Source organism: Protopterus annectens, chromosome 13.part0 (assembly GCF_019279795.1).
Source record: "Protopterus annectens isolate FY-2018-M chromosome 13.part0, PAN1.0, whole genome shotgun sequence".
Lineage (NCBI taxonomy): Eukaryota > Metazoa > Chordata > Ceratodontiformes > Protopteridae > Protopterus > Protopterus annectens.
Genome location: NC_056747.1, coordinates 295335029 through 295348984, shown reverse-complemented (window position 1 = coordinate 295348984; position 13956 = coordinate 295335029). Strand labels below are relative to the sequence as shown.

Below are 13956 nucleotides of genomic sequence, written 5' to 3'. Positions count from 1 at the left end.
TACATCTGTGGCAAGATGACCATAAATTATCGTAAATAAAACAAAGAGCTGAAATTCATCACTATGATGATTCAAGCTGAAATGTTTGGCAACAGGATTCATGTATGAGCCACTTCTAATGTCACATGTGTTCAAAACGATGGTACCTCACTTTCCTGATTTTGTCCTAGATAATACATATTATAAGGACAGTGCAGTGTGGGTATAACCTGAGATCTGTGGCATTTAGATTCCACTCTACTCATGTATCATCTCCACTAATATAATGGATCTGTCAGTCATTTATGTAAAGACATACTGTGGATCCAGGACTCAACTCCAAATCAGAGGCATAGTTTTCCATATCAGAACCATACATGCATAGTGCACCAGCTTATCTCTAAGGCTTGGAGACTTCCTGTAAGTGACTTTAAGTATAGTTTTAAGGCTACCTGGTGATATCTGTACATTAATATCCTGCTGGAGAATGCTCATTGTTCAATAGGGTATTCATGTACAATTCACGCATTAGCTAAGAGTTCCCTTCTCTGTACTGTTTTTAGTAATGACATGTCTTATCTTGGTTCTACTAGTTCCCTTCTTTTCCTTTAATACTCAATGTTTTGCTCACCTTTGTAGTTTCTTTTTCCCATCTATTGTAGTATCTTTGCTCTTTTTTATCAGTAGCTTTGGATATTTTTTTCTGGTGCAAGTATTTTTCTTTCCATTAACTTCCATATTACCCTTACTGCATATAACCTGTGTGGAAAGTATGAGTTTGTTGTATAAAAGAAGCAATATCCTGAACTGTTCACTTTATTGTTTCAATGCTATAGTTTGGAAAATCTTTTGTTTTGTTTTTGTGAATTACTGGTTTCAGCTACTACAATGGATTCACTCACAGCATAGCCTGTGGCAGAATGTTTCCCTCTTTACAAGTTTGCAGTGTTTGTTGTTCCAGCCCTGGAAACAGTGCTTATGCCAGGAATGGGCACTTTGTTTGTATCCTGGGAGCTGTGCAAACAGTCTTTATTTTTTAATATATGTTTTTCAATAATTCATGGCACAATTATTTTCCCTTCCTTAGAAACACTCTGGATTGCCAAGTATGCTGGCAATATTAAGACTGGGAATGTTTTTACCAAATCCATTTCTCCACAACCCCTATTCCCATGTCTACACAGGGGGTCAGGGTGTGACTTCAAAAATGACAATCATCTAAAGCCAAGGTTCACACCATCAGCTGGCTAGCCCTACCATGGTTGTTCTTCCATATCACACACTCACACCTATGGCCAATTTAGAGTGTCCAATCCATCTGCTGCATGTCTTTGGAATGTGGGAGGAAACTGGAACACCCAGAGGAAACCCACGCAAATATAGAGAGGACATGCAGACTCTGCACAGAAGACACCTTAGCCGGGAATTGAACCAGGGAACCTTTTGCTGGGAGGTAACTACACTATCTGCTGAGCCATTATGCCACCTGTTTCAACTAGAGACGCTGATATTACTTCTTTCAATTACTATTTAATTAAAGTATCAGATATGCAAGACAGTCACAGTTTGAAAGTGTACCGTGACACGTCTGACTTCTGCTTATCATTCAGTTAAAGTTATAGATTTGCGGGACAATCATAGTTTGAAAGTGTATCTTGATGCATATGGCCTCCGATAAATATAGGTATAATTTTGTGAATATGTGTATGTGTGTGTGTATATATATATATATATATATACAGTAAATATGTAAATATACTCTAAATATATGAATATTGTCATATATATATATATACTGTAGATATGTAAATGTACTCTAAATATGTGAATATGGTCATCTATCACTTACAGTAAACTGTATAATCAGCGCTGTTTACATACCTCTTAACTGTGCAGACTTTCGCAAAATGTTTAGATTTTTGCCTCATATTTTTGGTCTGTTCCTCATAAAATTTGTGATTTTCTGGCAAATCACTGGGATGATCTGAGGACTGAAGTTACTAAATAATGACATACAATTGAGTTTCAGACTTCAAATCTTTCATAAAATAAATGTATGTTAACACAAAGCCTTTTACAGCAGTAACTTTCTAAGTTTATAAGAGCAATATTTATAAACTGTCCCTATTTCTTGGCCTTTGTCCCCCAATTTTATCAGGCTTTGTCAATATTTCTTGCAATAAGAGGTTGAGAGGTGTCCTGTTGTAATATTCCTAATCAGGTGGTCATGTGAACTGAAATTTTCCCTTATATAATATATAATAATAATATAATCACTACATTAGACGCCATTTGTGTCTTACATTTAAGGCATTCCATCAGGATACACTGGGAACACTGCTGAATCTAAAAATTATTGATAACCCTATTTTCTTTGCTCAATAACATTTTATTTAAGATTGATAGATTTGAAATGTCAAGAGGAATAATTACATCTCCACATCACTGGCAATGTTTGAATAAGCTAGCTAATACATAAGATGTTCTTCTTCATTAAATTTGTTTAAGAGAATGTTAGATCTTTCAGTAAGACAGTAAACCTGCTCTCCAAAAGATTTGGAAGCTGTGTTCTAATGGCCCTAGGGCCCAGACAGAATAAAACAAACTAGAGAACTATGAATGTTATTAGTGATGTCCCAGTGAGATTGTTTAAATAGCTCTGTGCAACATAAAAACGAACATGGGCATGAGGGATAACATACTACATTTTCTGTATTACAATTTATTTTTTTAATGGAAGTCAGATTTTTCTCATTTATTTCCTGTAGGAAGTACTTCTGTAATACTGACCACTCTGAATAGCTGCTACATGCAAACGTTTCACCTTTCTCTGATGGGGCTCTTTAAGATGTCAAATGTACTATAATATCCCCGATAAAGTGCAAGCATTACAATAACCTCTCTTTAGTTTAATAGGCAGAACTGTTTTGAGAACAGTATCTAAAATCATTATAGCCCGATGTTGACAAATTATTTAGAATTTTAGTTCCACAAATGGCACGAATTCTGTAACAAGCTACACATTTTATTATGATTATTAGCTTTATTTACATACTCTTTGTTTTGTAATTTTTCAGTATGTCCCTCTATTTTTTGTTGCAAACCTTCAACAGAAAAAATATTGATCTGATACTTTCGTAGCTTCATAACCTCCTAAAACTGGGTTTTAGGTCTAAAGGTGATCTAGAAATACAGACTCATTTAAATTAGGGAAACAAATCCTGTACCCATTCAATCATGTACAAGGGATTTAAGTAATAACCCACCATGTGTAATAAATAAAGGCATTTTTTATAGTCTTGCAAGTCATTGGGACAAGTCTATCCCTGGTAATAGTTTGAGAGAGACAGAGAAAGAAAACAGAGTGGGTGATGAAGTCGTGTATTTCTTATTTATTTATTCATTCCTTCATTCATTCATGTTTGTTGGCCAAGATAATCTAACTAGGCTGAACCCCTTTTCAGCAGAGTCCCAGTGAGAAAAGCTCCAGAATAAACAATGATAATGTATTAGCAGAAAAGGTCTGGGAGTTTGGCATAATGGTTAAGATGTTTACATTATAATCCCAATGTGCAGGTTTGATTCTCACATGGAGTAATTGACTAGGCTTAAATTAGCCCACAAGGCCTGTTAGACTAGTGCTAATCTATGAACCTATATGAGATCTAAAATACTGAAATTGTTACATAACGCAATTATTTATAGTATCTACAATAAGTGGAACTAAGGAGATCATGATTAAGAATCCTTGGTATAAAAATGCCCTCAGTACGTTATCATTAAGGGCTCAAAGAGCTGAACAGAACTTACCCCTAAAGGGGTGGCATCTTAGACTGAATAAGTTCAACTTAACCAATTATTCATTGTAAGGAAGATGTCTTGCAGATGGAATTTGAAAATTACAGAGTGCATGCACAAAAGGGTGCATTATACTCAAGAAGAAGATGCATAAAAAGTAGTCCTATCTACATCATAACTTTAGTTTTTATATGCAAGGTATATACAAGCTATATTCCTTAAAATAAAATGTATCTTTTGTCATAATATCTAGATTCTTTACACTGTAAAGAACAGAAACAGAATAATACCATTCAGAGAAGCCTTCAAAAATCATAACATAACCCTTACTGCAGTGAAATATTAATCCCAAGTTCTTAGCTTAAGAATAAGCAGGAGCTAAACAGTTATTTAATGCTTTAATATTCTTGGAAGTGTAACCTTTTGGAGTACATCTTTCTCTAATTTAAACTGCTTAAAAATATCACACTGGAAACAGTTATTTTGCTTCCAAAAGTTCTTTATGTAGAGCCCAACTAACTCAGAAAGATGTGCATTACTAGTTTACAGAATGAAGAGGGTTCTTTTCTGCCTATATGTTCAACTAACTCAATGTGCTATACAAATAAAACTACACCCAAAAATGTCATTTCCATCTTCTGATTAAAATAAACTCAAAAGAAAAATAATTTTATATAAATCCCGAAACAATTTCATAAAATCGTATTCCAAGCTTGTATATAAAAATTAATTAATTTGCAAAGATAGCTAAGGCTATAACAGGTTTCATCTCCTCTTATTTATAAATAAAATTAGTCCCAAAATAATCAAGGTTGAGCCTAAGGCTCAGAGGAACCTTATAGTTAAACACTACCCCGCCCAAAAACTGAACAAAATAAATGTTTTTATTGGTCTTTTTTGTAGTACTAAAGTACTGTAGTCCTTGTTTCACTATAATTGGTTATTTTCTAACTTTTATGCCCCCAGATGTCCTGAAGGCATTACCACACTGTGATTTTATCATAAGGTCTTTTTTAACTCTCTGATGTAACAATTTGTATGGAGACACAAAGTGCACTGTACTGAAAAAAACATTTACTGTGCTGATATCTTCCTCAGGACTGAGCTGACTTTTTACTGTCACTAGTAAGAGCGTTAATTTGTATTTTACTGTTACAAACTCTGAGTGTTTTTTTTTGGCCATCTGTTATACATGTTAAATTACATTTGAATGTTAGGCTTGAAAGAATAGTTTAATTAATGTTTTTGTTCAGAACCAGTTTTATATTTCCAAGCCACATAATTTAGTTGAAGTGTAAAGTTGGTCATAATTGACTGGTAATACATAAAAAGGGTGAATGCAGTCAGTGCTTAGATATACATTTTTTGTAGTGTATGGAGTGTCATGGTTATGCTTCAACATCGGAAAAAAGATAAACCTGTTATGTGGTAATATAGAGAGAGAGAGACCCAACTATAAAAGCACTTTCAGAGGTGTACAACATCTGTTATACAGTTCCTGACAGTCATGTATATGAGAAGGGATGTTCCTTTGGTCCCTGAATATATTTCCTTGCTTATCCACGGAAGTTTACAGATGTTACTATGTCCCCCTACTGTGACACACCCTTCCTTTCTAGTGTTTTTCTTTTCAAAACTTAAACTTTAGATTTTTTTTTCTGATTTCTCTTCTTTTCCTCCTTTTGCACCTTTTGAACTTTTCATACTAAAAAGCATTCTTTTTATTCATTTCAGAAAACTTGTTAAAACTGTTTTTTTCTGACATTTTGTTTTTTTTTCTATGTTTCTTGCATTCCGCCATACTCGAATTGCATATTGGCCTTATTTGATAGTATTTTTTCTACTTTTTTGAAACTGTTGAACTGTTGTGGCATGTTTTCTCCTTTATACAAAAAATTAATTCAAATTCCTGTTTTGTAACACTCCTGCTCTTTGACACTAAACATTGTTATAGCATTTTTAATGTTTTTTTTTGCTTCTTGCACTTTAAAAAAAAAAAAAAAAAAACATTTAATTTTTCCTGGTCATTTTTTTTCTTAAAAATTGTAAAAAAAAAAAAGTTTTCTGTTTGTTTTGTCATCCTGTTATAGTTCACTGAACTGAATTATCTCCAGTTTTCGTTTTAGCTTACTAGGGAGCCTTTTTTGTTCCTGGTGAAATCCACTACAGGATTTGTTTAGTCCAAGTTGATAGCTCAAATTAAAGTTGCCTATTGTCTCTAAGTGCCCTTGTTTTTGCCACGCTAAACACCTGGCTCAAGCTTCTTCTCAATTGCGCTCACCTGCACAAAGCCCGCAGGAGGCAGCCACTGCTATAGAGCAGGCTAAAGAGGAGAGTTACAAGAGGAAGTTATAAATATTTTTAGTGTTTTTCCACTGGCGAGGTTTATTAAGCAGCAGTACTAACTAATTTAGTTTTTTACTTATCCAATCTGCATTTAGCTAAAAACCTGCATTTTTAAGTTTAATATTTGCTTCACCATGGTTTTGCCTGCTATGAAGTGCAGCATTGCAACTGTTTATGTTTATTTTTTACATTAATTGTTTTTTTTATTTCTCATTCCTAACAAAAAAAAAAATTGTTTTTTGTTTTACTACACTGTTTGTATACAGTCTTTTTTTCCTTTTGCTGTTGCGCTTTTGTTGTGGTTTTTGTTTTGTTCCTGTACTTAATTGTCCCATTTAGTAGGAAGGTGGGATCTTTTTTGGGATCCACTTTTTATAAATTGCTTTTTGTCCGATTTGGAAGCGTTGAAGCCAGAAGTTAGTGCTCCATTACTCGTGGTGGGCCCATTCGTTGCGCTAAGCAGTTGTTTGCTATAAATTGCATTACTGTTCCTGTGCTCTAACTGAGCTGCCCAGTTTCTGGCTTAACTGAGCTTCATCCTTCTACTTGATTTTAAGCCAACTGTAGTCTACCTCCAGCAGCTAGCCCCCAGTACCTGAGTCTTTGCCTTCTTATTAAAAGCCACTAGATCAATCTTCTAAACCACCAGCCTAAAAGTCCTGTCTTACTTTCCTTGATCTACTGCTTCTGGTATGGGGGTATAGTTCCCCAAAGTCCTAAACCCTTCTGACGCTGCACTGGGTGAAGTTATCATACATGGCTCATGTTGCCTCCTCGATACTGAACAATCCTCTCCCTTCTTGAGTCCTACACAAAGACATGCAGTACTAAGCACAATATGCGGCAAAAGTCTCTCAGCTCTCAGCAACAAGCTAGCACACCAAGAATAGGAAGCAACTGAACACACCACACATACATAAGCCTCTGTTCATGCTGACCGGATCCTTAGGAGCCCACATACTGAGACAATACACACAAAACATAGGCTCACAAATTCCAAAATCACTGGCACATACCAGAGCAACACAGGCAAACACACCCTCACGCACTCTTGGCCAACACAAAACACACACAACAAACCAGACAGTCCAAACAACAACCAGACCAAAACAAAATGCCACACAAACAAAATTCACACAGAGGTCACCGTAGTACATTGCATAAGCCAAACGCTCACCACCCTTAACACTTCACACACATGCAGTAAGCTGCACACAGGGCGCCCGGAGCCACATAACTGAGCCACTGAAAAACAAATCTCTCAATACCTCCTACTAGTGGGCAGCACAGTCATACGGCACATTTCTCAATCAACGGTACAAGGCAGGTTACCTCAGTCCACGCTACATGAAAAGGGACTGAGAGCCTTCAACTGATTATGACATGGAAAAGGCATTGCTCTTGAGATTATGTAGCCCAGGCAGGTATGACGCTATGATGGGAATGATGCCAGTGACCATGATGAATGATGGAATGCCACAGTGATAAGATGAAATTCTCTTGCTCCATTCTGTATATTATGACATTTGTAAGCCTGGGATCTGTCTAAGGGACGCTTTAGCACCTTCGCTTGGACGGCTTGCACCTATCACCCTGGCTCCTATATCACCAATGGCTCTGGGCACCGGGGAAAGGCTCCAATGCTCCCACCACTAAACCTAAGGAAAGGAAAGGAAAAAATTGTAAAACTACCTCAATAGAACACCAAAAGGAAAAAAGTAGGGCAAGAAAGGCTGGCCGCCAGAGGGGCCCTTCTCCAGCGGCTTCTGTGCTCCCTGTCCATGCTGTACAGGACACCCTAAAGGCTCCTGCGGAGGGGTGCACCCACACATATTCGACCTCATAAATCTCTGCATGGTTTCATCCCAGAAATCCGGGCCAACACAAAAGGGGACAACACCACATCAAGGACGCTGGACATTCCTTCGTTGTTAGAGACGCCCAACCGGCACAGGACAGACCATCCCGGTAACCATGCAGGCAAAACAGAATTTGCAGCATGTTACAGCAAACACCATCTCACCTCACAACCCTCAAACCCCGGCCTTCCACTGGGAACGAATCTCCTAAATACATACTCACTTCAAAGTGACTAATTTATCAATATGACTCATACTGGAACACTCACACTTAACACTCCCGAACTAAATTCCTAACCCAAAGATTCTCAAATGCCCATAAACTCAACCAGTGAATCCACACAGGATCATATCAGGTGAAGAGCAAGATCCAACGAATATCTCATCGCCACTACAGGATCAAAATACACCCACCCTCAAGACCTCACTGGTGAGATAAGATCATCAAACTGGGGTCTCATAGTCCTACCACCCACAAACAAAGAAACAAAAACTTCAATTTCCATAAAAAAAAACTCTAAAAAATGTGTCAAATCATACAATTCGGCCTTCTAAAAGAGCCAGTGATGAAACATGACTCCCACCCAAATGCCTTCACCAGCACCTACGACTCTGTACCAACAGCACAAATCCAAACAAAAACTAAGAAAACTGTAACAAAAAGCAAAGCGAAAGCAGCTGTGATCCCCCAGCATAAACAAGCTCTCATCTGTAAACATTATAGGCTAATGCATATCAAAACAAAACAAATGCTTAAGACACTTTGAATGCAAATAGTTAAAAAAAAATAAAATCAAATCATTATAAAAATCATAAAGAGAAAAAAAGCAAGCCAAACCTGGTGAAATCATAGAAGAAACTTTAAGGATGTAAAAAAATAGGTTCAACTCACAGAATGATAAAGAATTAGTTCAAAATGGAGTGACTAAATGATCAGTGCAAACTTCTCCTCAACAAAACTACTGGCTGACAACACACTGGGAGACCCCTCCCCCAGGAGATATCTATTCCCTTCTCATCTCCTTGCGAGGGGGCAAACACTGCCCTCCAGGTGAGAACTGCCACACATGGGACTTCAAATGAGAACTGATGTACCGGATGTGTCCCATGCATGGCAGCTGTAATGTTACAGCACCAGCAGTTAGGACTCAGCGCTTTGTTTAATCAAGCGACACCTAGAATACTCAACTGGGTAAGGCACTCACTTGACTGTGGTCCCACGATTCTGGTGGGTAGCCTTCACTTCCCCGCGCAACACCTTGGATGGACAGCCAAGGAGGATCAAAAACACAACAAGAAAGGATCATAATGGGAACTGAGGACTTTACGGATTTGAACTTGCAGGATCCAACTCCAGACTTGGTTCTTCAATTCTTTTTCTTTTTGTCAAAGGCAGGTGACAGCGGGAAACTTGGTAAGGTTTTCTACTCGAGACAGTCCCCTCCTGCTACTGCAGGGAAGGCAGTCCATACAGCCTTCATCGCCCACTCAAGAACTCAATGAAAATCATCACCAATGTAACCCCAACATCCAACTGCAACTGAAACCCATACAGGGCCAGATGGGTCAGAACCCACGAGGTCAGAGTTCAGGGTCTCACAGCCTCTCTCAAAATTGATCCTCAGAAGTCTCCACTCCTGGTCCTCCTCTTCATTCGCATCTACTGAACCTTTGGTCCACACCTGACAAAGTTGGAGGCTGAAGCACACTGCAAACTGCAAACCAAATAACACTGACATGATTCAGCCCACTAAGAGGCAAATGTCCTCAAGGGAAGGACACAGCAGACAACGATAACTGGTGCCATGGCCCCTGCTGAAGATGGCAAAATGCATAGGCACGCCCTTCCCCAAAAAAAAACAAGCACTAATATGGGTGACAATCCACTTTAGGCAGCAACAGAAAAGGGGGTCATCACAGGGGGGGGACAGCAAGTTGACAGGGTTCTCGTTGACACTCATGTTGCTAAAGTAAAGTTAAAACCTAAACCTTCTAGCGCACCATCTATATGTTCACATCTAGATCAGTGATCAAAAGGGTCGTCCCCTTAGACTCATCACTCATTTAGACCTCCAGCACTCAACTGCCCTGCCTCCGAATATTGATGCAGGCAGACACCACAATTGCCCAGAACCAGAAACTCCCAAAAAATGCCAAAAAAATATCTCACCTCTGATAAAGGATGTCAAACTATAACTTATGCTGCCTTTCTTCAAAGAAGCCAGCTTTATTCAGTACGAAGTCTCCACGCAACCTATAATGACATATTGGATTGATACTGTTTGAGATCAATTGATGAATAACCTCAAAAAATCAAAAGGCCTCACCAAAGAAAGGGACGGAGACTTAAACCTTGCGGACACGGTAAGGAATAACACGGGTTAGAGATTTCACCTGAGGAGAGGATCCTATGCTGTGGAACAAAATCCCGTACATGGTGAGGCAGAGCCTCGCTGGCCTTGTTCAAAAGGAGATTGACCAATGGATGGAGATATCGATATACCCCAGGGATTACTTCAGTGTCACTGTGACAGAGGCACAGAAAAAATGATAGCATTATTCAAACTAAAACTAAAGGTGGCGTGGCTACACTACTAAGGGCTAGGGGCTTAATGCCCTTGGGCAGATAGCCTAGTATGAACCTATGAACCTAAGTAACTTGTTTAAATCGGGGCAGTATTTAAAAACTGTCCCTGGCTTTTTTCTTACCTGCTATCTATGCAAAAGCACTTGCTAAGTGATTTACTGGCTTTCAAGGCTGGTAAAGTACTTCAGTAATTTTGTTTCTGTAACTAGTAGTAGATAGGGTATATACTGCTAGTCACAAAAAAAAATACTGAAGTGCTGTGACTAGTAGTGGATGGAGTATATAAAACTCCATGCATTGCAAAGAGTTATGATTGGGTCTCACTGACTGTACCCATTATTACGTTTTCTCAACATGGATGCTAAGATTCACCTCTCAAGCATCACTCTCGAGATTAATTTCTTGGCATACTTGTCTGGAACACATAATAATGTAGTTAGAATTGGAGACCCAATAATATCCCTATATAGTGATCCTAGAGATGGAATAACTGACATGCATAATTGATTTGTTTTGTTTTTTTTAAAGTTGCTAAATTCAGAGATATAACTAGCCCTCCCAGCCTATATGATACCATGGATGATGCAGCGAATGTAAATAGAAAATATCCTGTGATTTCTCAAAAAGTCAAATTTTGTGTAGAGAAACATTTTAATGCAAAAACCTTTGTGAGTCCAACTTAAATTTTGTTTTATTTGTATCTTGCCATTTGGGGGTTAGTTTAAAGGGAAATACTTTCTCATGAAAAAAAATCACATTTGAGTGCGGCTGTCCTTTAAGAAGGGCAATAAATACTTAATTAATGTGAAATGCAGATTTCATTTACTGATGATCAGTAGAATGGTACACATAACTTTACTTCTTGCTTTGTAACCTGCTACTCATCTGTCTGAGCTACAAGGATTATGCTGCACTGCTGCCAAATAATGTGTTCTGAAATCACTCCATACATCAGTGATACACAGTGACACTTCCTAAATGATGTACTACTCAAATGATGTAATACTCCTAATACATGTAGCATACAAGATCTTGTTAATATCTAAATTCTGAAACCTCACTATGCAGGATGTTCAGGTTATCATCATATTTGTGCAGTCAGGTGATAAAACATGATGATTTTATTTTGTGTGGATATAAATATGAAATCGGATCTTTATCAGTGTTGAATAACATGTACACTAATGTTTACTTTACAACTTCTACACCTGTAAATATCCACTTTGCTGTGATACTGATGCATGTGTTTAATTATTGTAATGGGAATGTAATCCTTGGTTTTGGTTTTTCATTGGAATGATCTGTAACCGTTGTTACTGGCAGCATCTATCCTTATTAGTGGAGCTTTTCTCCTTTGCCTGTACTGAAAATGGGAAAATACATACAGTTGTACTTTCCAGCTAAACAAATGCAAATAAATAAATAAATAATGATACATTCAGCTTATATTTGTTAAATCTATTCCATTCTTGTACATGTGCAACAGCAGATGACAACATAGCAGCATAATGCCACATTTAGGATGCCGGAGAAACTGCTGAAAATATATTGACCATAGGGGTGATTAGGTAGCACTTCATTTTGGAAACCCGTATAACCATTAGTCACAAAATGTAATAGCTTTAGACTTTTCTTGAAAGAATCACTGAATGTGCTAATTTTGAGTTTTTCACTTTGCTTAAACATGAAGCATATCCATTAGAGACAGTTATACTCAGAACTCCAATAACTGTATTTATGTTTGTTATGTAAAACCTCTTCTTGAAAAAGAATGCCCTGCTGAGTAAACTTAATAATTGCTGTTATTGGCTATAGAATTCATTCTATAGATCTAGCATAGACATGTAACACAGCAATTAGTGACAGACTCATGTTATTACTCACCTGTCGGATACTTTTGCCACATTGCTTTCCTACATGCTGCTGGCAAAAACAAGGCTGGATATGACACCATTACTAGCTAAGCTACAGTGAACCTTACATACAGGCAAATGATTTCTCTAGTCAGTCATTGTATTATTTAACTAAATGGCTATTAGAAGATCTAAAACGAAGATGAAGTCTAGAATTATGATTAAAAGAGAAAGAAAAACACATAAAGCTTACTCATGTTTTTAGGTTGTGAAGAAAGGATTGCTGCTCCTGCTGCTTCTGTTTAGTGAACTAAGACAGTTTATAGCAAGACATTCTCAGATATCAGAGAGCAATGTACTGGTCACGTGACCAACAGGAGATATCGTATATGCAGTGTCTGCATGTTCACCTGAGTGACCTTTTACACGCTCTTTTTCAAAACTGTAAAATAATCAGTGACACACAGCTCTCCCGTATCTCCTGTTAATTTTGTGCCAGAAAACCATGTTTAATTATGCATTAGTAGTTATCTTTGCTTTTACTCCAAGTGACCAGTGCTAGGTTCTCTCCCTCTCTCTCTCTTTGTATCTGTTTTTCTCTATCACTTTGAGACATGAATGTTTTGACTTAGAGATTCTGTTATATTCTTCAGATTGTGCTTTCTGCATCTGCTGTCCCTGTATCCTTTTTTATTGTAGCCATCTTAGTCTAGATTTTTCTTACATACTGGTTAAACAGACATTCCTTGGGTATCCATAATCCTTTGTGTTTTACCTTTGTGTAAGTATTGTTGATTGTCTGTGCAGTCATTACTCAAGCAAGAAAGCAGAAAAAAAAAAAAAACAAACAGAAGCCACCAGTGGTTAGTGAGAATTAGTAGAATTCGTGACATTCCATTTTATGTCAAAGATGATGTCATCATTCTTTATCAGGCACGCTATGCATCTTGTAACACAAGCCTAGCGAAGGTATTTATTGCTACATTTACAAGCAAAGACGGATTCAAATCAGTCCATGAGTGGCAGAACAAGGAGTGGAGAATGGTGACAGTACAGACATGTTCAAGTAATTAAGGGGTCTCTATGTTCTAGTCTTCATGGCACAGCAGATTTTAAGAAGCTAAGGACTGACAAAATAAGTGGCTATCAGGAGGATATCAGGAAATTCTACTTTAGAAAGAAACAATAACTGCATGGAGTAGCCTGCCCAGTTTGGTGAAAGGAGGTGACTAAGCAAGGATACTCAATCATGCTTGGGTAAGATACAAAGATGAATGGAATTGGGGCAATTGTCTAAAGTATTTGCCCAGCTTACATAGCCTGAAAGAGCAGAAAGCTCAGGAAATGGGCCTCAGGTGTTTCTAAACTTGACCCAGATACATTGCACTGAGATAGCTCTAAGAGCAGGAAAGTTATTGCTTTATGTCACAATTAACTGTAAATATTTCTGGTTCAATGTCCATATCTTATTATCACAGAGCAATTAAACAATAACTTTTTTTTCCTTTTTTGATATTTCCTTATTCCTGTTTTT

General features: G+C 37.6%; 1 protein-coding gene across 1 annotated transcript in view; it reads right to left on the bottom strand.

The window, feature by feature from the left end:
• LOC122787260 (fibrinogen-like protein 1-like protein) overlaps nucleotides 1-12763 on the bottom strand; it is a 35476-nt gene extending 22713 nt beyond the window's left edge. Inside the window, exon 1 of the mRNA XM_044053874.1 lies at nucleotides 12676-12763. Within this exon, the coding sequence (XP_043909809.1) occupies nucleotides 12676-12679 (4 nt within the window). The 5' untranslated portion in view covers nucleotides 12680-12763. The remainder of the gene's footprint in view (nucleotides 1-12675) is intronic.
• Between the last annotated feature and the right edge of the window lie 1193 nt (nucleotides 12764-13956).